Source organism: Procambarus clarkii, chromosome 7, assembly GCF_040958095.1.
Source record: "Procambarus clarkii isolate CNS0578487 chromosome 7, FALCON_Pclarkii_2.0, whole genome shotgun sequence".
Lineage (NCBI taxonomy): Eukaryota > Metazoa > Arthropoda > Malacostraca > Decapoda > Cambaridae > Procambarus > Procambarus clarkii.
Genome location: NC_091156.1, coordinates 14651309 through 14678118, shown reverse-complemented (window position 1 = coordinate 14678118; position 26810 = coordinate 14651309). Strand labels below are relative to the sequence as shown.

At 44.5% G+C, this 26810-nt stretch overlaps 1 protein-coding gene across 3 annotated transcripts in view; it reads left to right on the top strand.

The window, feature by feature from the left end:
* The window catches only part of LOC123761457 (cell adhesion molecule Dscam2), a 335111-nt gene that overhangs the window by 275182 nt on the left and 33119 nt on the right, over positions 1–26810 (top strand). For all 3 annotated transcript variants that reach the window (XM_069313061.1, XM_069313058.1, XM_069313071.1), the window contains exons 5-8: positions 16300–16600; positions 21098–21182; positions 22180–22324; positions 24771–24922. In XM_069313061.1, the coding sequence (XP_069169162.1) occupies positions 16300–16600; positions 21098–21182; positions 22180–22324; positions 24771–24922 (683 nt within the window). The remainder of the gene's footprint in view (positions 1–16299; positions 16601–21097; positions 21183–22179; positions 22325–24770; positions 24923–26810) is intronic.

Here is a 26810-nt window from a genome sequence, read left to right as displayed (position 1 = left end):
CAGCGTTAACTGGGTGTTGTGGTGGCAGCAGACAGCGTTAACTGGGTGTTGTGGTGGCAGCAGACAGCGTTAACTGGGTGTTGTGGTGGCAGCAGACAGCGTTAACTGGGTGTTGTGGTGGCAGCAGACAGCGTTAACTGGGTGTTGTGGTGGCAGCAGACAGCGTTAACTGGGTGTTGTGGTGGCAGCAGACAGCGTTAACTGGGTGTTGTGGTGGCAGCAGACAGCGCTAACTGGGTGTTGTGGTGGCAGCAGACTAAGTTAACTGGGAGTTGTGATGGCAGCAGACAGCGTTAACTGGGTGTTGTGGTGGCAGCAGACTAAGTTAACTGGGAGTTGTGGTGGCAGCAGACTAAGTTAACTGGGAGTTGTGATGGCAGCATACTATGTTAACTGGGAGTTGTGATGGCAGCAGACTATGTTAACTGGGTGTTGTGGTGGCAGCAGACAGCGTTAACTGGGTGTTGTGATGGCAGCATACTATGTTAACTGGGAGTTGTGGTGGCCGCAGACTATGTTAACTGGGTGTTGTGGTGGCAGCAGACAGCGGTAACTGGGAGTTGTGGTGGCAGCAGACAGCGTTAACTGGGTGTTGTGGTGGCAGCAGACAGCGTTAACTGGGTGTTGTGGTGGCAGCAGACAGCGTTAACTGGGTGTTGTGACGGCAGCAGACAGCGTTAACTGGGTGTTGTGGTGGCAGCAGACAGCGTTAACTGGGTGTTGTGGTGGCAGCAGACAACGTCAACTGGCCGGCACATTTTGCAGACAATGTGAAAATTTTCCACAACATCAATTCCAGTGTGACGGAACGAGCCCCCGAGCCTCGTTATATATTTGGAATAAACATATTCATGAGGTGTTTACCAGTCATCATCACAGAGGTGTTTTTCTATTCTCTCGATCGTGTCCCCGTATATGTGAGTGTGCTCGAATGGGATAGATCAATGATCGTAGCTCGAATGATCGTAGCTCGAATGATCGTAGCTCGAATGATCGTAGCTCGAATGGAATAGATCAATGATCGTAGCTCGGATGATCGTAGCTCGAATGGGATAGATCAATGATCGTAGCTCGAATGGGATAGATCAATGATCGTAGCTCGAATGGGTCAGATCAATGATCGTAGCTCGAATGGGTCAGATCAATGATCGTAGCTCGAATGGGTCAGATCAATGATCGTAGCTCGAATGGGTCAGATCAATGATCGTAGCTCGAATGGGTCAGATCAATGATCGTAGCTCGAATGGGTCAGATCAATGATCGTAGCTCGAATGGGTCAGATCAATGATCGTAGCTCGAATGGGTCAGATCAATGATCGTAGCTCGAATGGGTCAGATCAATGATCGTAGCTCGAATGGGTCAGATCAATGATCGTAGCTCGAATGGATCAGATCAATGATCGTAGCTCGAATGGGTCAGATCAATGATCGTAGCTCGAATGGGTCAGATCAATGATCGTAGCTCGAATGGGTCAGATCAATGATCGTAGCTCGAATGGGTCAGATCAATGATCGTAGCTCGAATGGGTCAGATCAATGATCGTAGCTCGAATGGGTCAGATCAATGATCGTAGCTCGAATGGGTCAGATCAATGATCGTAGCTCGAATGGGTCAGATCAATGATCGTAGCTCGAATGGGTCAGATCAATGATCGTAGCTCGAATGGGTCAGATCAATGATCGTAGCTCGAATGGGTCAGATCAATGATCGTAGCTTCATCCTATTTATCTTCGAGAGAGTTCTTAGCAGGATATACATATTTCCTAAAGCATTCAACTGTAATATCTTGTAAGTAATTATATAAAAAAAATCGTAGCTAGCCATATGATAGAAAATTATATAAAGTGCCTCCCTTGAGATGACCCTCATTTATGTTTACTTTAGAACAGCTGTTACATGTCAACATTTATGTTTACTTTAGAACAGCTGTTACATGTCAACATTTATGTTTACTTTAGAACAGCTGTTACATGTCAACATTTATGTTTACTTTAGAACAGCTGTTACATGTCAACATTTATGTTTACTTTAGAACAGCTGTTACATGTCAACATTTATGTTTACTTTAGAACAGCTGTTACATGTCAACATTTATGTTTACTTTAGAACAGCTGTTACATGTCAACATTTATGTTTACTTTAGAACAGCTGTTACATGTCAACATTTATGTTTACTTTAGAACAGCTGTTACATGTCAACATTTATGTTTACTTTAGAACAGCTGTTACATGTCAACATTTATGTTTACTTTAGAACAGCTGTTACATGTCAACATTTATGTTTACTTTAGAACAGCTGTTACATGTCAACATTTATGTTTACTTTAGAACAGCTGTTACATGTCAACATTTATGTTTACTTTAGAACAGCTGTTACATGTCAACATTTATGTTTACTTTAGAACAGCTGTTACATGTCAACATTTATGTTTACTTTAGAACAGCTGTTACATGTCAACATTTATGTTTACTTTAGAACAGCTGTTACATGTCAACATCATTCCGAAGACGTAGTAGTCCTGAGTGTGTCATTAATGTGATTTACATTCTCCAGGGTGCCATTTTCTGAGATGAACTTTGGGATGTCTTGGAAGTAAAGGTTTCTACTACTGTCCGACCACGCTGCCCTAACCAACGCTTGCTTGTGTGGGGCGCTCGTTAGTAGATAGCTGCTAGAGTTCTTAATCATGACTTAATACTACCAGGAGTTACCCAATCATTCCTAAAGTTGGCCTGACCACATCCTCATCATATGTTGAATAATCTAACTACTATATTAATTAAATAGGAAAGGACTAAATCACATCAGCTAAAATATAACCAGTATACAGGCGATGAGTCACAATAACGTGGCTGAAGTATGATGACCAGACCACACACTAGAAGGTGAAGGGACGACGACGTTTCGGTCCGTCCTTGAGAATGGTCCAGGACAGACCGAAACGTCGTCGTCCCTTCAGTATCTAGTGTGTGGTCTGGTTAACATAAACAGTATATTCGTAACTATAACAGATATAACATTCAAATGAAAATAGTGGTGCAAATTCCCGGACAGAACCATAGGGAGCCTGTCGGCCGAGCGGACAGCACGCTGGACTTGTGATCCTGTGCTCCCGGGTTCGATCCCGGGCGCCGGCGAGAAACACTGGGCAGAGTTTCTTTCACCCTATGCCCCCTGTTACCTAGCAGTAAAATAGGTACCTGGGTGTTAGTCAGCTGTCACGGGCTGCTTCCTGGGGGTGGAGGTCTGGTCGAGGACCGGGCCGCGGGGACACTAAAAAGTCCCGAAATCATCTCAAGATAACCTCAAGATAGACATGAACTAGATAATTCAGTCACCCGGTGGTAACTAAATTTCGCTAATAAATGATTAAATTACACAAGGCTCAACGTAATTCACGGGAGCTTTCACACTCCCTATTATTACAACATGCAATCGCGGTTATGACTGCCAGATATCCAGCATGTCCCCCCCCCTCCCCAGACGTACAATTAAACACGAAATTTACCTTCGTGAAGCAGCTCGCAGCCCCAACATCACCTCCCGAGTCCACACTGACCGCTATACTACGCTACACTACACTACACTACGCTACACTACACTACGCACACACGTATGATATAATGTTGCCAACATGGAGATGCACAAATCCAACAGCTAATCCCATTATACTCATCATGGTACACCCAGTATAATCATGCTACACCCAGTGCTCTCATCATGCTACACCCAGTATACTCATCATTGCCCGAAACGCTATGCATACTAGTGACCTTAGGTGTTGTATGTACTATCTCTATCTTTAAATCCATCATTATGTATGTAACTCAGTGTATGTACCCTTACCTGAATAAAAAATCTAAATCTAAATCTAAATCAGGCTACACCCAGTACACTCCTAATACTCCACGAACTGGCAAATTTACACTCAAGTTTCTCCTTAAACTTCGGCTATCGAGACAATGACGCTGTCTAAGTTTGTAAGGACGAATATAAGTTGGCTCTTTGTTACCCAGGAGGAGGTCCCTGGGGGAGGGACGGTGGGGTTGGGAAGGTTTGGGGAGGGAAGGAAAGGGAGAGAATGGGAGGGGGTTGTGGGGGAAAGTAATAGGGGAAGGGTGAAGGGGAGGGTTAAGGGAAGGAGGAGTGGTGTCGGAGACGTGTAGCGAGAGGGGCCACTGCAGGAGTAAAGGGGAGATAGAAAGGTCACAGATAAGGAGGAAACGGTACAAATAGTCGAGGAAGCTGAAGCAGCGACTATGTCGCCGAACACCGCTCCTCCCACGGCTCTTGACACAAGCGTCCGGTGGAAGGAAACGGCACAGAGGAAGACAACAAAGATAGATATATAAGAATAAAATAAAGGGGGGGGACGAAAAATTAGAGGGAGAGGAAAACCGGAGTAGAGAAGAACAGGAGAGGAGGAACCTAGGCCCCATCACGGAGCCTTCCGTCACTATTGCCCCCCGGCCGAGAGGGCCCGGGGTATTGAAAACATTGTGGAGAGTTTGGCCAGAGTGATCAATACCTGACCACGGGGCCGGGCAAGGACCCCAAGACGTCGTCTTGGTGGCGCTATTCTGGGTAAACAAATTATTTTCCACCACCCAGTACCTCGCCATGCTTGAGCAACGCAACTCGTGGCTCGTCGACGCGAACGAACACGGCCGAGAGAGGTTTGCATGACATAAAGAACGAGACCTGCTGAGAGGTCTCGTAGCTCTCGTACCCCCATCTGGGAACGTGACTGTTGTGATGGAGATATTGCCACAGTTCTCTCGTAGCTGACCTATCTAAGAGTTGAGCTTTTTGTGTAATGACATTTTAAATAAAGTTAGATATATATACACACACACTAAAAGAATAGGGTGGTTATCTTGAGATGATTTCGGGGCTTTTTAGTGTCCCCGCGGCCCGGTCCTCGACCAGGCCTCCACCCCCAGGAAGCAGCCCGTGACGGCTGACTAACACCCAGGTACCTATTTTACTGCTAGGTAACAGGGGCATAGGGTGAAAGAAACTCTGCCCAGTGTTTCTCGCCGGCGCCCGGGATCGAACCCGGGACCACAGGATCACAAGTCCAGCGTGCTGTCCGCTCGGCCGACCGGCCCCCTCAAGGGAGTAGTAGGGGAAGAAAATATCAAAGTGTTCAGTGAGGATCCACAAGGTCTTCTCTGAGTACTCATTATTTTCTTCTCCGAGGCTATGGGTCCCTACACTTGCACCAGAGGTGGTACCACTTTTAGGTTATATATACCTATATATTTCTAAAATTTTCTATATTTCTAAAATTTTCTATATTTCTAAAATAAAATTTTTGAAAATATTTCTAAAATAGTTATCAAATAAACAAATGGCCAGTATCAAGGTTTACGAAAATTATTTGGGTTCAGTACCCTATATACTCGTAGGCTTAGGGTTGAGAAGGGTCTATGGACCTAGCGCCTCGGTGATCAGGGGTGTGGGCTCTGTGGTTTATGGGCCGTGTACCTTCGTCATCCAGCATCAATCCCTGGGCTCTGGCCTCTATAGTGCTTCCTTGGCTATCACAGTGTTTTCAGGGAGACGCTCGTGAGCGTCTCCGGTGCTTGTCAAGCGTTCAGAGCCTCTCGCTCAAGTAGAACAACACACAGCACTCGGGAGCCGCATTCCAAAGGGGCCCTGGGTTCGATTCCAGGCCGAAGCAGAGAAAAATTGTCAGAGCTTCTTTCACCTGAAAGAAGCTGAGAGGAAAATGTGATTTCCTGTTCATATAGTACTAAACTAGTTCCTGTTAGAATGTTTGAATGCTGCTGCGGACTGCATCTTGTGTGAGTGTTCTCAACTAGTTGTGCTTGCGGGGTTTGAGCTCTGGCTCTTTGGTCCCGCCTCTCATCTATCAATCAACTGGTGTACAGGTTCCTGAGTCTATTGGGCTCTATCATATCTACATTTAAAACTATGTTTGGAGTCAGCCTCCACCACATCACTGCCTAATGCATTCCAACTGTTAACTACTCTGACACTGAAAAAGTTCTTTCTAACGTCCCTATGGCTCATTTGGGTACTCAGTCTCCACCTGTGTCCCCTTGTTCGTGTTCCACCCATGTAAACACACTGTGTGTGTGTGTGTGTGTGTGTGTGTGTGTGTGTGTGTGTGTGTGTGTGTGTGTGTGTGTGTGTGTGTGTGTGTGTGTGTGTGTTACAGAAATATATGCAGTAGAAATGATAGAGGGAAATTGGTCGGAAGTAAGAGTACATTAGACAAGAGTTATAATGGCGGGATCCAAGAGCTAACAGGTCGATACTGAAGGCATAAATAGTAAATACATATACACACATCCAAACGTAAACAGTGTTCTTTGTTGACCAAATAAAACTAAGTTATTTAACTTTTTCGCGTTGGAGAAATGTTGGGAAATTGGATCATTTCACAAGCTTGATCTAATGATTAAGAGTAATATTAACTAGAGAATAATGATGTTTTGCAATACAGTTTGCATGTGTGAGCGTGTATATAGTATTTGTATCTTCAGAATCGAGCTATTAGCTCTTGCACCCCACCTTTCTAACCAATTTATTTTGATTATATTATGTCTACTACATATATTTCTCTTACACGCGAACACACATCTCCAGGAAGCAGCCCGTAGCTGCTGTCTAACTCCCAGGTACCTAATTACTGCTAGGTGAATAGGTGCACCAGGGTGAAAGAAACTCTGCCCATTTGTTTCTACTTCTGCCGGGGATCGAACCCGTACTCTTAGGACCTTGATCCAAGAGCGCTGTCTGCTCAGCCTCGAGGACCCAGTGTGTGTGTGTGTGTGTGTGTGTGTGTGTGTGTGTGTGTGTGTGTGTGTGTGTGTGTGTGTGTGTGTGTGTGTGTGTGTGTGTGTGTGTGTTTACATTTACGTATGACAATATTTCATGAGAAATCTTGCTTTTGTCCTGTAGTATGATTTTCTTGAAGGGATTCTAAATGCCACCAGCGTCCCCGTTTTTCACTTGACAAATAACATCAGCTTTGCATTTTATTATAATATCACCGAATCGAGAAGAGAAAAAATATCCAAGAGAATATCAAACCTAAAACAGTTCTCTAAACTAATTAGAATGTGATTAGCTTTCTCTCGGCCCAACGACCGCGCGTCAGCAGCCAGTGAACCCAGGAGAGAATAATGATTCAGACTCTGTTTCCCTCTATGATCTCGTCACGCACTGATGCTATATACAACTCCAAAGAGAGAGATTCGAGTTCTATTACAGCCACGGATTTTAGATAATCCTGGGAAAAAAATGAACCCCTCCTTTTTCGGAGCAAGAGTAATCACTCGGCTACACCGATAACTTTTTCCAGTCGTGAAAATCACGTAATAGTCGTTCGCGTTTGGCGTTCTTTTGCCTGGGACCAGTCCCGAGGGCTCCCGGACCAGTCCCGAGGGCTCCCGGACCAGTCCCGAGGGCTCCCGGACCAGTCCCGAGGGCTCCCGGACCAGTCCCGAGGGCTCCCGGACCAGTCCCGAGGGCTCCCGGACCAGTCCCGAGGGCTCCCGGACCAGTCCCGAGGGCTCCCGGACCAGTCCCGAGGGCTCCCGGACCAGTCCCGAGGGCTCCCGGACCAGTCCCGAGGGCTCCCGGACCCGTCCCGAGGGCTCCCGGACCCGTCCTGAGGCTCCCGGACCAGTCCTGAGGCTCCCGGACCAATCCTGAGGCTCCCGGACCAGTCCTGAGGCTCCCGGACCCGTCCCGAGGGCTCCCGGACCAGTCTTGAGGCTCCAGGACCAGTCCTGAGGCTCCCGGACCAGTCCTGAGGCTCCCGGACCCGTCCCGAGGCCTCCCGGACCAGTCCCGAGGATCCCGGACCCGTCCCGAGGCTCCCGGACCAGTCCCGAGGCTCCCGGACCAGTCCTGAGGCTCCCGGACCAGCGCCATGCGGGCGTGTGCTGGATCGTGGCTCAGGCGTCTGAATCACATCACCATCGCTTCGTTCGTTGAGAAGGCGGCCCTCGCCCACGCATCCACTGGCACCCCGGCTGAATCTGTAATGCAGTGGTCGACCGGTGCTGTGTTTTCTCAAGCTCCTTCCACAGCTTTCCTCTCGGTCACGGTCTCACTTTCACTCTTTCCTTTCACTCAGCTCTTCCTGCGCTTTATCACGGTCTCACTCTCACTGTTTTCTCTCTTATCTCCATGGGCTGCGGATTTTGTATTGGCTCTCGAACCTAAAAATCCCTCTCGTTTTCATCTGGGTTTCATGAGTTTACTCCCTGTGGACCGTCTTCCATTTGTATCAGATTCCAATCAAATGTGCCTCTCGCCTCTTCCTCCTCCTTCTCCCTGCCTCTTCCTCTTCCTTCTTCTTCTTTCTACCTCTCGCAAGAACCTGGCACTATACACAAACTCGTAGCGAGGCTTGACGATACTTCCTTGGTCCTCAATGTTTCATATGGCACGAGGTGTTGGTCAGAACATGCTTGGCCTTGCCAGCACCTGTGTCTAATGCACTTGAGACTGGTCAATACAACTTTTATCTCCCCAGGGTCGGCGTTCGATCCAGGATGGTGGGAATTGTAAAGCACCATTAGTCCTCCTCCTCCCCGTTCTTCCCCCGGCAGACTCCTTACTCCAATTCCATATCCCGATATATCATTGTATTGCATATATCATTCCATTGCATATATCATTCCATTGCATATATCATTCCATTGCAGAATAGTCACACTGGCTTAGTGGGTTTTTTTCCTGGTATTTCCTTCTTGGCAGAAGCTGTCTGATCGAGCCCAGACACATTCATTGGCTCGGAACTTGGTGAATCTTATACATAAATCCACGAAAGAAATTCGCGAGTCTTGTTAAACTTGTGTTGTGGTGCTGTATTTGAGTTGCCAGAACGTATTTCATCCTATTGGAACTTGTTGCCTGAAGCAATAGCGCGCCTCAATGTGTTGTCATTATACATTGTTACAGTGATATTTATTTGACTCTGTTTTGTGTACAAATGATCGCTTAATTAATAAAAGTTTTATATATAGAGTTATTTCCATTTAAAGACATATTCCCGGCCTATTAAATCTTGCTAGTCTTTTATAGTATTGTTTACATAAGGAATTTGTTTTATATTCTCCGAGCTGGTGATAGTTTCGAATCGTTGTCAGGCTTCTGTGATGCGGTTCTTGTTTGGTTCTTTAAGGGGCTTGATTGGTGACAAAAGAAGCTGAGACAGCATCAAGGGAAGCTGTATCCCGACCACCGGCAGATTCACACACACACACACACACACACACACACACTGACAGCTTCACCAGGCGAGCACCAAACAACTACCATAATAAGAATTTAGAGCGAAGAGTCTAGACAGGCTTGGAGGTGTCGCGAGTCTCCCGGTACACGGCGAGTCTGGCTGGGCATGGTGATGTCGCCATATTTGTCTGTCATGTTTGTTTACGCTGCACTTCGGGAGGGAGTTTGGTGTGTGTGTGTGTTTGTGTTTGCTCGCCACTTCCTCTCCTCCTCCTCCCTCCATCTTCCACTCACCCGTCCCTCTTCCCCTCTTCCCAAGTCAATTTCCCCACCTCCCTCCCCATCCCCCGGCTGCTGTAGAGTGCGGTACAATGCCTCGGGACATTTGCTGTAGTGAATTGAGAAACAGGACGCGTTCGGATGCCGTTGCTGGCAGCTTTAGCTTGTGAGCAGTAGCTGTTTGCTGCAGCAGTACCAGTCAGCTGTTGCCGTTGCCGTCAGCGGTAGCAGTAGCTCTTCACTGTAGCTGAGTTTTTCAATTTCCAAGTAAATTTAATTTTAGGCCAACTTCACGTACATGTGACTGACAGCGGCGCTTTGCCTGACAAAGCTCGACAATGTCATGACAAATTTCCTCTTCAAATATCATCACGGCCAGCCGGGCCGCCTCCCCCAGTTACCCTAGTATGTATGGGGGCCTCCCCCAGTTACCCTAGTATGTATGGGGGCCTCCCCCAGTTACCCTAGTATGTATAGGAGCCTCCCCTAGTTACCCTAGTATGTATAGCCACCTCCTCCAGCTACCCTGGTATGTATAGCCGTCTCTCACAGCCACGTTGGTATATACGGATATCTCCCACAGGAAGATGTAGCCAGTCCGTCATCCTCTTTCTTGTTTAAACACTGTTGAGTTGACGCAGTGATTACAGTGTAATTACTGTGTAGTGATTACAGTGTAATTATTGTGTAGTGATTACACAGTAATTACTGTGTAATCACAGAAGTCGAGAAGGTTGATCAGACTCAGTTTGCCCTCTGTGAGTTAGTATTAGAACTGTGAGTGATGACCCGTGCTAGAGTTGTGAGTGATGACCAGTGCTAGAGCTGTGAGTGATGACATTAGGGGGTGGGGAACAGGGTAGCTATGAGCCATACACATACCACTTCGTTACATGATGGATCCGTTCTGTGTGTGAATGTGTGTGTTAACTTACTATTTGTAGCTGCAAGATCGAGATATTAGCTCCTGGACCCCACCTTTTTACCCGTTGATTGTCTAATGTACTAACTCCAGACCTATTTTTCTTCTATCAGTTCTACTACATGCAGGCGATGAGTCACAATAAAGTAAGTTGACCACACACTAGAAGGTGAAGGGACGACGACGTCTCGGTCCGTCCTGGACCATTCTCAAGTCGATTGTGTTCGACTTGAGAATGACTTTTCAAGTCGTCAAGTTCTACTACATTTTTCTCTCTCACTCATCTCCAGGATGTAGCCCGTAGCAGTTATTTAACTTCTAGATACATTACACACAGAAATCACAATAGCGTGATGCATCACATGAACAAATCCACAAGGGCCGTGACGAAGGTTCGAACCTACGTCAGAGAGGATCCCAGACGCTGCCTTAATCGACTGAGCTACGACATGGTAAAAGAATTGCAACCAGAAGTTCTACTGACCTTACTTGGATCCTGCAGCCTCTCCGAGACACAAACCAGGAATTTACCCAATTCCCCCGAGCTCTCTTGGACGTAGGTTCGAACCCTCGTCACGGCCCTTGTGGATTTGTTCTAGGTACCTGTTTACTGCTAGGTGAATAGACGCATCAGGCGAAGGGAACTCTGCCCATTTGCTTCTCTTGATCGGCAATAGAACCCGGGCCCCTATAACTACGACTCCTATTTGTATTTACTATTTTTGTATAATCGAGCTGTTTAGCTCTTGGTCCCCGCCTTTCTAATATATTTTTCCTCTTTTATATCTACTACATATATTTCTAACACACACACACACACACACCCCTCCCAGGAAGCAGCCCGTAGCAGCTGTCTATCTCCCAGGTACCTATTTTCTGCTAGGTAACAGAAGCATCCGGGTGAAAGAAACTCTGCCCAATTTGTTTCTGCCATCACCGGGGATCGAACCCGGTCCCTAGGATTACGAGTTCAGAGCGCTGTGCACTCAGCTATCAGGCTCCATATGTATGTGCGTGTACTCACCTAGTTCACCTAGTTGAGTTTGCAGGGGTTGAGCTCTGGCTCTTTGGTCCCGCCTCTCAACCGTCAATCCACAGGTGTACAGATTCCTGAGCCTATTGGGCTCTATAATAAATCGTGTGTGTATGTGTATGTGTGTTGGTGCACGCACAGATGTATATAGCCTTTTTCTCCTCACTTTTTTTTTTATATTTTTGACTTTGATGTTGGATACTTTGAGCTGGGCTCCTCAACCATTCTATTTCACTCTCCCCCATTTTTACATCTCCTATTTTTAATATTTTATTTTTCTGGTAACCAGTAGTTTGAGCGCTGCCTTTCTTTTTTTAACTTCTCTCGTCCTGGCCCCCTTGTATATTTTCCTCTATCTCCCCCTTGTATGTTTTTTCACTACCTCCCCCTTTCTATATTTTTTCTCCTTCTCCCCATTGTATATTTTTCTCGACCTCCCGTTGTAAGCTTTTTTAACACGCCCCTATTGTATATTTTCCTATACTTTCTCTTGTATATTTTTCTATATCTCCCTCGAATATTTTATTTTCCATCCCATTGTATATGATCTTCTACCCCTCCTGCTCTATATATATTAGAGTAGGAGGTGCCCCTGCTCTATATAAGAGTAGGAGGTGCCCCTGCTCAATATATATTAGAGTAGGAGGTGCCCCTGCTCAATATATATTAGAGTAGGAGGTGCCCCTGCTCTATATAAGAGTAGGAGGTGCCCCTGCTCTACATATTAAAACAGGGTTTTCATTTCGTGTGCTGTTCCCTGCTACCATAACATTAATATATTTCTCCGTTACCAGTGGTGTGGGGTAACGCAGCTAGCGGCTCAGTGCGTTGGTCTGTCTGTGTCACGCCGCTAACGCTGGAGCTAAACACACAATATGCAATCGAATGGCAAGCGAAACTTAAATCATGGGTTCGTTATCTAAAAATAATCCTGTTACATTTTGTGATATCTTACTCTCTCGCTATATTGAGCAGTTATTGGTCTTTTAATAATTACAGATTCCTTTCGAGTTTGAACATAGGATCGCGAGTAAATCTTACAGGTGAATTGAAATAATATAGTTGTTGACAATTTTTTAAGGGGGAGTTTAAAATCCCTTAATAGAGCTTTAGACTGTGATTTAACTTATTTTTTTCCATATAATTTCCCATTATAATTTTGACGTGTAGAGTACATTGAGTCAAAATAAGCGTCCCCATCCCCGTAGTCTAGTCCAGTTGACAGTCAAAAGCAAAAAGTATTGGACTCTGTAAATACATCCTCATCTACACTGAAGAGTGGATATAAAGGAGGCGGTGTAGCTACTTTCAAACACAAAAAGAATTAACTTTAAGATAGTTTCCCACATAGTTATAACACTCTCCTCCATTCTGGAATGTTTGGGTGATAAACTCGTTATGGAAATAAGAGAACCAAGAGCAACCAATTTCGTGTTACAGCGCTTCAGAGCTGAGATTTAAGAGGAAATGCTAGCTGCTTCCCTGGCAAATGCTAGTCTAATTCCCAGGTACCATTTAGTCATTTACTGCTAGGTGAACAGGCGCATCAGGCTAAAAAACTCTGTCCGTTTCCGCTAGCAGTCTAAAGAGATGAAGTAAGTTTTGAAGAGAAACTTATTATCCATGTTATTTGGATCTATTAAATATATAGGTTTTTAAATGAAAAGTAATCAACAGAGGTAGAATAAGAAAATAGTTGCAAGAACTCTTCAGAAATATATATAAATATGCAAGCCATCCCATCCCATCTGGGATGGGACCATTGTAGACAGAGCAAGTTAACCGAGTATCTAAGCTGCAATGTACTTAGATACTGCATCAACACGCGATACTACTTGCCTTAGAGCCGTAGCAGCTCTCCATGCGGGTGACTTTCTATTAGTAAACCCAATGTCACCAATCAGCCCACATTTTACAATGCAGGTCCTTCAAATCGCAGTGGCACTGTCCCAAGCCACACCGAATATAAGTGTATATTCAGGCACTGGGTGACAGGTAGGGCCAGCATGGGCTACTCTGCCAAAGCAGAGTGGATGGCACTCAGGACAAGGGAATCAATGACACTAATATATTTATGTATCGGAAAGATTTAGTTTTTAAGTTTTTGCTATGGCATCGAATACTCTTACCGCCACGGTTTTATAATGCCGCCCACGTCCTCCGCCCATTGGCCGCCGACGATTGTGTTAGGCACCGCCCGCCCAGTCCACCCCTTCACGCCCTCTTGCCTACTCCCCCCTTCCCCACCCAATCTTCGCCCCCTGAACCACCCAATCATCCCACTCAATTTTCTGTTCATCCAATCTCCCCACTCCCTCCACCAAATCTCCCCACCCACCTACAATCTCTCTGCCCCCCCCTGCCCCTCTCCCCACATATTCTCCCCCACACCTGGTGTTCCTCTCCCCCCCCCCTCCTCCCCATCCCTCCAAATCTCTTTTGGGGGCCAAACGAAATGTTATATTTTGGCCATTCTGCGTCCCATTATCGGATTATCCTCGTGCTCATTTTATTGAAGGTGGTAACTGTTTTAAAGTGGTGCTCATGTAACCGGTGCTCCTCTAAGTGGTACTCCTCTAAGTGGTACTCCTCTAAGTGGTGCTCCTCTAAGTGGTGCTCCTCTAAGTGGTGCTCCTCTAAGGGGTGCTCCTCTAAGGGGGTGCTCCTCTAAGTGGTGCTCCTCTAAGTGGTGCTCCTCTAAGTGGTGCTCCTCTAAGGGGGTGCTCCTCTAAGGGGGTGCTCCTCTAAGGGGGTGCTCCTCTAAGGGTGTGCTCCTCTAAGGGTGTGCTCCTCTAAGGGGGTGCTCCTCTAAGGGGGTGCTCCTCTAAGGGGGTGCTCCTCTAAGGGTGTGCTCCTCTAAGGGTGTGCTCCTCTAAGGGGGTGCTCCTCTAAGGGGGTGCTCCTCTAAGGGGGTGCTCCTCTAAGGGGTGCTCCTCTAAGGGGTGCTCCTCTAAGGGGGTGCTCCTCTAAGGGGGTGCTCCTCTAAGTGGGTGCTCCTCTAAGGGGGTGCTCCTCTAAGGGGTGCTCCTCTAAGTGGTGCTCCTCTAAGGGGGTGCTCCTCTAAGGGGGTGCTCCTCTAAGGGGGTGCTCCTCTAAGTGGTGCTCCTCTAAGGGGGTGGTCCTCTAAGGGGGTGCTCCTCTAAGGGGGTGGTCCTCTAAGGGGGTGCTCCTCTAAGGGGGTGCTCCTCTAAGGGGGTGCTCCTCTAAGTGGTGACAGTCGGGATCGGCTCCCGCACGTTAGTCAAGGAAACAAACACTCTATAATTAGTTAACTGGAATTTGCGAGTCATGTGGGACTATCGAGATCCTTCCATGGTGTTTTACAACGATCTATGGTGTTTTACAACGATCTATGGTAATTTACAACGATCTATGGTGATTTACAACGATCTATGGTGATTTACAACGATCTATGGTGATTTACAACGATCTATGGTGATTTACAACGATCTATGGTGATTTACAACGATCTATGGTGATTTACAGCGATCTATGGTGATTTACAGCGATCTATGGTGATTTACAGCGATCTATGGTGATTTACAGCGATCTATGGTGATTTACAGCGATCTATGGTGATTTACAGCGATCTATGGTGATTTACAGCGATCGACGGTGATTTACAGCGATCTACAGTGATTTACAACGATCTACGGTGATTTACAACGATCTATGGGGATTTACAACGATCAATGGGGATTTACAACGATCTATGGGGATTTACAACGATCTATGGGGATTTACAACGATCTATGGTGATTTACAACGATCTGTGGTGATTTACAACGATCTGTGGGGATTTACAACGATCTATGGTGATTTACAACGATCTGTGGGGATTTACAACGATCTGTGGGGATTTACAGCGATCTGTGGGGATTTACAGCGATCTACGGTGATTTACAGCGATCTACGGTGATTTACAGCGATCTACGGTGATTTACAACGATCTACGGTGATTTACAACGATCTACGGTGATTTACAACGATCTACGGTGATTTACAACGATCTACGGTGATTTACAACGATCTACGGTGATTTACAGCGATCTACGGTGATTTACAGCGATCTACGGTGATTTACAACGATCTACGGTGATTTACAACGATCTACGGTGATTTGTAACGAACTATGGTGATTTGCAGCGATTTATGGAGATTTACAGCGATTTATGGGGATTTACAACGATCTATGGGGATTTACAACGATCTATGGAGATTTACAACGATATATGGGGATTTACAACGATCTATGGGGATTTACAACGATCTATGGGGATTTACAACGATCTATGGGGATTTACAACGATTTATGGGGATTTACAACGATCTATGGGGATTTACAACGATCTATGGGGATTTACAACGATCAATGGGGATTTACAACGATATATGGGGATTTACAACGATATATGGGGATTTACAACGATCTATGGGGATTTACAGCGATTTATGGGGATTTACAACGATCTATGGGGATTTACAACGATTTATGGGGATTTACAACGATCTATGGAGATTTACAACGATTTATGGGGATTTACAACGATCTATGGGGATTTACATCGATCTATGGGGATTTACAACGATCTATGGGGATTTACAACGATATATGGGGATTTACAACGATATATGGGGATTTACAACGATCTATGGGGATTTACAACGATTTATGGGGATTTACAGCGATTTATGGGGATTTACAACGATCTATGGGGATTTACAACGATCTATGGGGATTTATGGTAATCTTTGTTACAAGCAACAAATACATTGTCTTTGTCTGCTCTTCGAGGATCAAATAGGAAATGTTATCCTTGTTAATCGACACATTTTACCGGCAGGTGGCAGCACGGTGACCACATCAAGAGCAAATGGACGACTAGTCAAACGTCACCCGCGCTTGGCGACGTTCACACCTCTGAGCCCAGACGTCGGAATACCGGTGATGTCAGCGGGGGAGTCACAGACATCTACATTGACACCACCTTCAGCACTTCTGCCGTCAGCACTGACAGCAACAACACCGCCGTCGTCGTCGTCAGCACAGCTTCTGACGAGAACTCCGAAGGAACGGAGCCCGCACCGGTTGTTAAACATCACGTGCGTGATGCCTCAGGAAGAAAAGATACTCTAAATTACCAGGTACCAAGTACACACACACACTTACACACACACACACACTTACACACTTACACACACTTACACACTTACACACACTTACACACACTTACACACACACACACTTACACACACACGCACTTACACACACACACTTACACACACACACACTTACACACACACACACTTACACACACACGCACTTACACACACACACACTTACACACACACTTACACACACACAAACTTACACACACACAAACTTACACACACACACACTTACACACACACAAACTTACACACACACAAACTTACACACACACAAACTTACACACACACACACTTACACACACACTTACACACACACGCACTTACACACACACACACTTACACACACACTTACACACACACATACTTACACACACACACACTTACACACACACAAACTTACACACACACAAACTTACACACACACACACTTACACACACACAAACTTACACACACACAAACTTACACACACACAAACTTACACACACACAAACTTACACACACACAAACTTACACACACACACACAAAGCCTCCCTCCCCACCTGTATAAACTCTCATCACACTAGCGCCGTCATAAAAACAAATGCCTGTTTATCAGCAAGAAATCTATACTCCAACTAGATTTGCATCAAGCTCGTCCTTGCCTCATAGCCCCTTATATGTTATGATCCCTAGAGACGCCTTATTTGAATTTTAAGTGAAAGTCAAATCGTCCCCAAGTTACATTTGGGTCACATTGATGCCTGCGACCATGTTCTTTGAAGCCCCCGCACATGCAAATGTAATCAGGCGAGAGACAATGGTGGCCCGAGCTTCAGTGAACGCTACGGACACGCTGGGAAGGGGGTGGGTATCTTTACCTGTTCTTCACTATTCTCGTTCTTCTCTCTCTGTCTCTTTCATCTTAGCTCTCTCTCTCTCTCTCTCTCTCTCTCTCTCTCTCTCATACCTTCTACTCTCGGGTGTTCTATTCCAATATACCCGTTTGTCCAGTCTTGGAACCTAACCTCATCTATTCACTCAATTTTTTTCCAAGCATATTCCTCTCCAAACCCACTTTTGCCACACACACACACACAAATTATATATATATATATATATATATATATATATATATATATATATATATATATATATATATATATATATATATATATATATATATATATATATTAGTATATTTTGGTAGCAGTCTTTCCTGTAGACATATATTATTAAATATGACCGAAAAAGTAAGATTAATAATTCTAACACGAATTTTCTCAATCTTCCGTACATTACGCTTCACTGTTGGAGGTAAATCAAAAATCACTTCTCCAAAATTCATTTTTATTTCTAGTCTGACGCGACACGGGCGCGTTTCGTAAAACTTATTACATTTTCAAAGACTTCACAAATACACAACTGATTAGAACTTACGTATCTCCGCTATTATATCTACATTTGAGTGAGGTGGGAGGGATGATGTGGCATATAGTGATGTGGCATTAACACAAGACAGAACATGAGGGGATATTAATAGGGTATTAAAAGTATCAACACAAGACAGAACAGAAACAATGGGTATTGAATAGAAGTGTTTGTAGAAAGCCTATTGGTCCATATTTCTTGATGCTTCTATATTGGAGCGGAGTCTTGAGGTGGGTAGAATATAGTTGTGCAATAATTGGCTGTTGATTGCTGGTGTTGACTTCTTGATGTGTAGTGCCTCGCAAACGTCAAGCCGCCTGCTATCGCTGTATCTATCGATGATTTCTGTGTTGTTTACTAGGATTTCTCTGGCGATGGTTTGGTTATGGGAAGAGATTATATGTTCCTTAATGGAGCCCTGTTGCTTATGCATCGTTAAACGCCTAGAAAGAGATGTTGTTGTCTTGCCTATATACTGGGTTTTTTGGAGCTTACAGTCCCCAAGTGGGCATTTGAAGGCATAGACGACGTTAGTCTCTTTTAAAGCGTTCTGTTTTGTGTCTGGAGAGTTTCTCATGAGTAGGCTGACGATTTACTATAAAACCAGAAAAACGGCCAGCCTACTCATGAGAAACTCTCCAGACACAAAACAGAACGCTTTAAAAGAGACTAACGTCGTCTATGCCTTCAAATGCCCACTTGGGGACTGTAAGCTCCAAAAAACCCAGTATATAGGCAAGACAACAACATCTCTTTCTAGGCGTTTAACGATGCATAAGCAACAGGGCTCCATTAAGGAACATATAATCTCTTCCCATAACCAAACCATCGCCAGAGAAATCCTAGTAAACAACACAGAAATCATCGATAGATACAGCGATAGCAGGCGGCTTGACGTTTGCGAGGCACTACACATCAAGAAGTCAACACCAGCAATCAACAGCCAATTATTGCACAACTATATTCTACCCACCTCAAGACTCCGCTCCAATATAGAAGCATCAAGAAATATGGACCAATAGGCTTTCTACAAACACTTCTATTCAATACCCATTGTTTCTGTTCGGTCTTGTGTTGATACTTTTAATACCCTATTAATATCCCCTCATGTTCTGTCTTGTGTTAATGCCACATCACTATATGCCACATCATCCCTCCCACCTCACTCAAATGTAGATATAATAGCGGAGATACGTAAGTTCTAATCAGTTGTGTATTTGTGAAGTCTTTGAAAATGTAATAAGTTTTACGAAACGCGCACCGTGTCGCGTCAGACTAGAAATAAAAATGAATTTTGGAGAAGTGATTTTTGATTTACCTCCAACAGTGAAGCGTAATGTACGGAAGATTGAGAAAATTCGTGTTAGAATTATTAATCTTACTTTTTCGGTCATATTTAATAATATATATATATATATATATATATATATATATATATATATATATATATATATATATATAATGTCGTACCTAGTAGCCAGAACGCACTTCTCAGCCTACTATGCAAGGCCAAATTTGCCTCATAAGCCAAGTTTTCATGAATTAATTGTTTTTCGACTACCTAACCTACCTAACCTAACTTTTTCGGCTACCTAACCTAACCTAACCTATAAAGATAGGTTAGGTTAGGTTAGGTTAGGTAGGGTTGGTTAGGTTCGGTCATATATCTACGTTAATTTTAACTCCAATAAAAAAAAATTGACCTCATACATAATGAAATGGGTAGCTTTATCATTTCATAAGAAAAAAATTAGAGAAAATATATTAATTCAGGAAAACTTGGCTTATTAGGCAAATTTGGCCTTGCATAGTAGGCTGAGAAGTGCGTTCTGGCTACTAGGTACGACATATATATATATATATATATATATATATATATATATATATATATATATATATATATATATATATATATATATATATAATTCTTTCTCACAGTTCCCAGGCGCACTCTTTTCCTCAGCCTGTCCGCCTCGTTCATTTGTCTCTCTTCAGCAGCGAGTGATTGATGTCAACGACAAGTTTGTCGTCCGGGCGACTCTTGAGATATTATCTTGCAGCTGTAGCGAGGAAATAAAATCAATCATTGGTAAAAGATGATGCCAAGAACCTGGCTTATCGTTAGTATAGACTTGCTAACATTTAGACAATGACCCACATTTTTAACATTTACATCATGACCCACATTTTTAACATTTACATCATGACCCACATTTTTAACATTTACATCATGACCCACATTTTTAACATTTACATCATGACCCACATTTTTAACATTTACATCATGACCCACATTTTTAACATTTACATCATGACCCACATTTTTAACATTTACATCATGACCCACATTTTTAACATTTACCTCATGACCCACATTTTTAACATTTACATCATGACCCACATTTTTAACATTTACCTCATGACCCACATTTTTAACATTTACATCATGACCCACATTTTTAACATTTACCTCATGACCCACATTTTTAACATTTACCTCATGACCCACATTTTTAACATTTACATCATGACCCACATTTTTAACATTTACCTCATGACCCACATTTTTAACATTTACATCATGACCCACATTTTTAACATTTACCTCATGACCCACATTTTTAACATTTCATTCTCGAGTCACATTTTTGGGGGTATCTGCGTCTCTTCTCATTTAGTGGGTTTTCTCCTCACTCCAGTTAACAGTTCTGTTCCATATTGTATCTTGTTTAATCCTTTTTTTAACCCAAACTTGAGACTGAGAGTCGAGATGGTAAAGGTTAAAACCAAATTTTTTATTCCGTCAAATCATGCATAGTCCTTATCTCTCGTTCACCAGTGTCCTTATCTCTTGTTCACCAGTGAGATAAGGGTGGACGCCGGGGTGTGAAGTCATGTTGTGACGTAAGGGTTTGACGTAGGTGCGTGACGCAGGTGTGTGACGCAGGTGTGTGACGTAAGGGTGTGACGCAGGTGTGTGACGTAGGTGTGTGACGCAGGTGTGTGACGCAGGTGTGTGACGCAGGTGTGTGCGAGGCGCTAATACCAGGTGTCCTTACAGGGTCCCAGCGAGGTTGTGGAGGAGTCTGGCGGCCGTCTACGTCGACCATCACGAGACCTGGGCCTCAGCCCTTATGCAGGACCAGGTAAACCCCAGGCAGGTCACACAGGTAAACCCCAGGCAGGTCACACAGGTAAACCCCAGGCCGGTCTCACAGGTAAACCCCAGGCAGGTCTCACAGGTAAACCCCAGGCGGGTCTCACAGGTAAACCCCAGGCGGGTCTCACAGGTAAAACCCAAGGCGGGTCACACAGGTAAACCCCAGACAGGTCACACTGGTAAACCCCAGACAGGTCACACTGGTAAACCCCAGGCAGGTCTCAAAGGTAAACCCCAGGCAGGTCACACAGGTAAACCCCAGGCGGGTCACACAGGTAAACCCCAGGCGGGTCACACAGGTAAACCCCAGGCGGGTCACACAGGTAAACCCCAGGCGGGTCACACAGGTAAACCCCAGGCGGGTCACACAGGTAAACCCCAGGCGGGTCACACAGGTAAACCGCAAAAGGCTGGTAGATAAACCACACAGAGACCAGCAGATAAACCACTTAAGAATCGGCATGTAAACCACAAGGCTGTAAAGAAGGTAAACCACTACAGAGAGGTGATTTGTTCTCCATTTTGTGCCTATCGCATGAACTAGAATTATCTTCACTGAACTCATCTCAAAGATTACTGACAGTGTCAATCAGCCTCTTAATTACTAACCTGTTCCCCCTTTCATTATCATCAAAACACTGTGTAACCCGCCTACTCGGGGCCTTTGTATATATATATATATATATATGTATATATATATATATATATATATATATATATATATATATATATATATATATATATATATATATCCGTGATGCATATCCACAGGACTGTGACGTGTGTGTGTGTGTGTGTGTGTGTGTGTGTGTGTGTGTGTGTGTGTGTGTGTGTGTGTGTGTGTGTGTGTGTGTGTTTGGTATGTGTGTAGTTGTATTTGTGTTTGGCGAGTATCTGTTAATTAAATTTGGGGGGTGGGAGGCAGGCTAAGTTTAGTTTAGTGTCCTTAGGAGCCTCCATGACGCTCTTCACTGTCCCTACAGAGTCGGCGCCTCAATTGCACTACACCCACATCGAGCAGACGGTGTCGCCAGGTTCGCCCGTTTCTCTCAAGTGTTCGGCTGTGGGCACTCCGCCTCCTGTCGTCACCTGGACTCGCGATCACCGCCCTCTCCTTCCTTCCCACAGGTACGTCGCCATCTCCCACCCTCTCACAGGCACGTCACCAGGTCCCACCCTCTCACAGGTACGTCGCCATCTCCCACCCTCTCACAGGCACGTCACCAGGTCCCACAGGTACGTTGTTAGGTTCCACAAGCACGGCACCAGCTCCAGTTTCCGTGGCCAGGTACGTGGCCATCTCTCACCCCTCCCTCAGATGTGGCTTCAGCACCCCTCCTCTCCCTGCCCGACCACCACTACAAGCAACCTCTCCCCCTCCCCACATGGGGGCCACAAGACCATCAGCACCTGGCGACTACAAAAACTACACACCATATTCGTTGGTGTCGTGAGTGAAGAAGATCTCAGACTCTCACTTCCTGTGCGTATTCTAACTTTGTGCGCATCCTGCTTTTGGCCAAATTTCCAAACCTTTAACTCTGGACTCTTTCTAACTTTCACTAATAATAAAGGATATAACCATGAAGCCTTGACTAAGTGTTCATACCTCTTACTTTCAGACCTTAGCCAGGAATCCCGATCACGAATGAACTAATCCACAAGGGCCGTGACGAGGATTCGAACCTGCCCGATCACGAATTCCATCCTGTCTTAAACCTTCACACTGTTAATATCAACAGCGTCTCGACGTGCTATTCGAGCCAAGATTGACATCAACGTTGCACATGTGCTCCTAATTATTCGGCAAATATTCAACAAACTATTCAACGAATCCATCGAATATCAAACCTTTCCAGAACAGGTTAAAAAGACTGAAACAACCCCACTACACAGAGGAGATGATCTACTAACAAATACTTCTAGATCAATATATAATCAACCAATTCGATTGAAAATATTTGAGATTATATATATATATTATATATATATATATATATATATATATATATATATATATATATATATATATATATATATATATATATATATATATATATATATATATGTTGCTGAGGTGGGCTTAATAGTGTGTGTGCTGCAGCCAGTGTGGCTTTAGATCTCAGTGGAGCACTAATGATGGCTCTGTGCATCCAGCAGAAATTGGGCAACTGAACGTGAATTTAATTGGCGACGCTACAGAGAGGTAATTGGTGCTGATTTATACTGCTCGACTTCACCTACTCAGCACTTACCAAAAAAAGAAACTGATTTTGGTTTCATTATTATCAAATAAGAAGCTTTTGATGAGAGTGATCATGTTAATTGTATCATGCTGACGGATGACTTAACTGGAGTTATTCATTTCGATACATTCTGGCATACCTCAGCAACAGTCATCCAGCCATACCTTAGCAACAGTCATCCAACCACACCTCAGCAACAGTCATCCAACCACACCTCAGCAACAGTCATCCAACCACACCTCAGCAACAGTCATCCAACCACACTTCAGCAACAGTCATCCAACCACACTTCAGCAACAGTCATCCAGCCATACCTCAGCAACAGTCATCCAACCACACTTCAGCAACAGTCATCCAGCCATACCTCAGCAACAGTCATCCAACCATACCTCAGCAACAGTCATCCAGCCACACTTCAGCAACAGTCATCCAACCACACCTCAGCAACAGTCATCCAACCACACCTCAGCAACTTTCCCAATAAAGAAGATAAACTTCAAGGAAATATACTTGGATATCTCTGGAAATATATTGTTTACAACATTAAACTACAAAATAACTTAAATCCTTAATCTTATAACATTTCCTAATGACACTAACTGACTTCTCTCACAATGCCATAATAAGCTAAGTGTGGAACGACAAGTTCAAGAATTGGTCTATATGCAATATTATCTCTTAATCTTATCCCTCTTGTAACTGTACGTAATTTTTATTAAATAATATTTTTGTAGATTATTAAGTATTTATGTCAATTGTTGTTATATAGTGTGTACATAAGTAAACAGCAATTTACTGTAATATGACTGGATACAGTTGATTACTGTAGACGGAATTTTTGTTGTATGGGTTGCCCGAGTGTAAGTTGGGAAACACATAGACTGTTTCATAGTGTGTGTATATTACTGCTATATCACTATCACGTATAGTGATGTATATAGATACTTTAATGTAGCTTCGGGTGCCCTCTATATCTACCCCGAGCATCTATACACTCTCCCTCCCTGTCTGACATCCACACGCCTCTCATTCGTTCCTTCTATTTATACGTCTCTTCTTTATATACGAATCTCATTCGTGTCTTCTATCTCTTCGCCTCTCATTCATCTTTTCTCTATTGTTGTTGTTTTAGATTCAGCTATTCAGAACAAAAGGTCCAAGTAGCACGGGCTATGGTGAGCCCGTGGTGGACTTACCTGGCACAGGAGCGGGGCTGTAACTTGTGCTCTCTTCTCTGTCCGTCTCTTGTATTTATACGCTCATCATTCGTCTCTTCCATCTTTACGCCTCTCCTTCGTGTCTCTGAGAAGTGTGTGTGTGTCCCGTAGCACGAGTGAGAGGAGCTCGAGGACGCCCCAGGGGGAGGTGGTGAGCGTAGTGAACCTGAGCTCCGTGACGGCGCGGGAGGGCGGCTACTACACCTGCACCGCCAAAAACGTCCATGGCTCCGTCGCCCACACCGCCAGGCTCAACGTCTACGGTAACTGTCCTCGTGCTAATGTTGTCCTTTTCTATAACCTTTCCCCCCCCCCCCCCCCACTCCTCCTGTTCGTCAACGGCTTTGGCGAACAGAAGGTCCTGAGCTCAGAAGTGTGACTGGTTAGGCATGTGGATCCGAGTGAATGAAAGAAAAGGAGTGGTTGAGAGTGAGTGCAGTAATACTGTGAGTGAATTAAAGAATGAGTTAGTGAGCTCTCACCAGTCAGTTAGAAAAAAAGCTCCAACACTATAGCAACCAAATGTTCGTTTATTTGTGATTTCTAAGAGATATCTCTCATAGATATTGGTTTGGTGTAGGCCTTGTGGCCTGTCAATCGCTGGAGGGTTAATAAGACCCCCCCACAATACCTTTCTGACCAACGAGCGACCATACTTTAGTCCTGAACGATGTTCAGACTTAAAGTATTTACACAGAGACGCAGGGAATATCTTTCTGTGTATACTGCCTTTACATAGCAATTGTTCAGTACGGAAAGTAAAGTCGTATAGGGGGAAAAAAAGCAAGTGGGTGAGTTATGTCAGACGCATTTACCCCTCCAGTTCGCACGCCGCCAGTACAGTGTTTACCAGTTGCCACTGACCTCACTCTAAACCGAGTCTTTTCCCATTAGCACCACCGTAAATGACCCCCCAGTTCATTGTTTTGTTCCTGCCAGCGACGTGTTACAGGTACAGATTGGGCATACACTAAATATTTATTTTTCTGGCCTCTCTTCGTATTCGAGTACATTGTTTCGTTACCAGGAAACAAAAACGAGAAATATGCCTTCGTAAGCTGGCCATTGTGTTGCTGTAGCCGCCTGGTGGGAAGACTGTATGGGTCGCACATATTTTGGGCGGGACAAACGAGTGTGTTCTCTGGCTTCACTACCACCCATTGTGCTCCACTTTTATAGCGGCAAATGAGCGCAGTTTTTCACGGTAATGATAGTCTGGTTTGCGTCATCGCCAGTGTTTTCCGGCTGGTGTGGTTAAGGCTTTAGTTTCCAGCTCATCTGTGAGCGGCGATGGTTAGCGGTGGCAACAACGCTCTTGTGAATCACCTTACTGCATAAGGCAACACGTAGTAGTCGTTTAGAGATGCTGCTGGGCGTATCTACCAACGGTTATAGTTACCAGAGGGTGTACGGAGTGAGTATACGGCATGAATATTAATGAGGTTAGGAAGGGGGGCGAAGCTGAGACCAATGAGGATAGTGAGAGGATGTCAATATATTGTTGATGATTGACTGATGTGTCGCTAGTCAATATGGAACGTGACAAGATCAGGAATGACCGGAGACTGCATTTCACATCTTGCATATTATCAGGAAACTAGATAACTCCTTTGTAAATAGACAAACTATTCTTTCTGTCATAAGTACATACAGTATATATGATGTGAGTACACTTTAGACTGGCATTGTTTTATGGACTATGACGCAGCCATAGACCATGAAGTGCAAGGCCTGAAATGAGTATTTGTCGAGTCCAACCGTCCACGGACTCAAAGAGGAAGGTCAATCTCCATTACCATGTTGGACATTTATTAACTTCAGAGGATATGGGTATATTACTGAAACTAACAATCTGAATGAGAAACTACCACATGCTCTCCTGAGTGAAAACTCGAACCCCAATTCATTCAACGGTGGGACGCAGTCCGTACTCCAAACATAGATCCAAAAGTGATTCCATGCACCCGCCAAACCCAAGCTGTTTATGAATGAACAACGGTTTACACACGACACACAACTGATGACGTCCGAACACTTCCGGAACAAGTGCTTCACTGACGAATTTTGTTCGAACTACAACTTTGTAAATGCTTCACCCACGTACTACAAAACAAATAATCGCCAACAGATCCTAAACACCTAACCTAACCT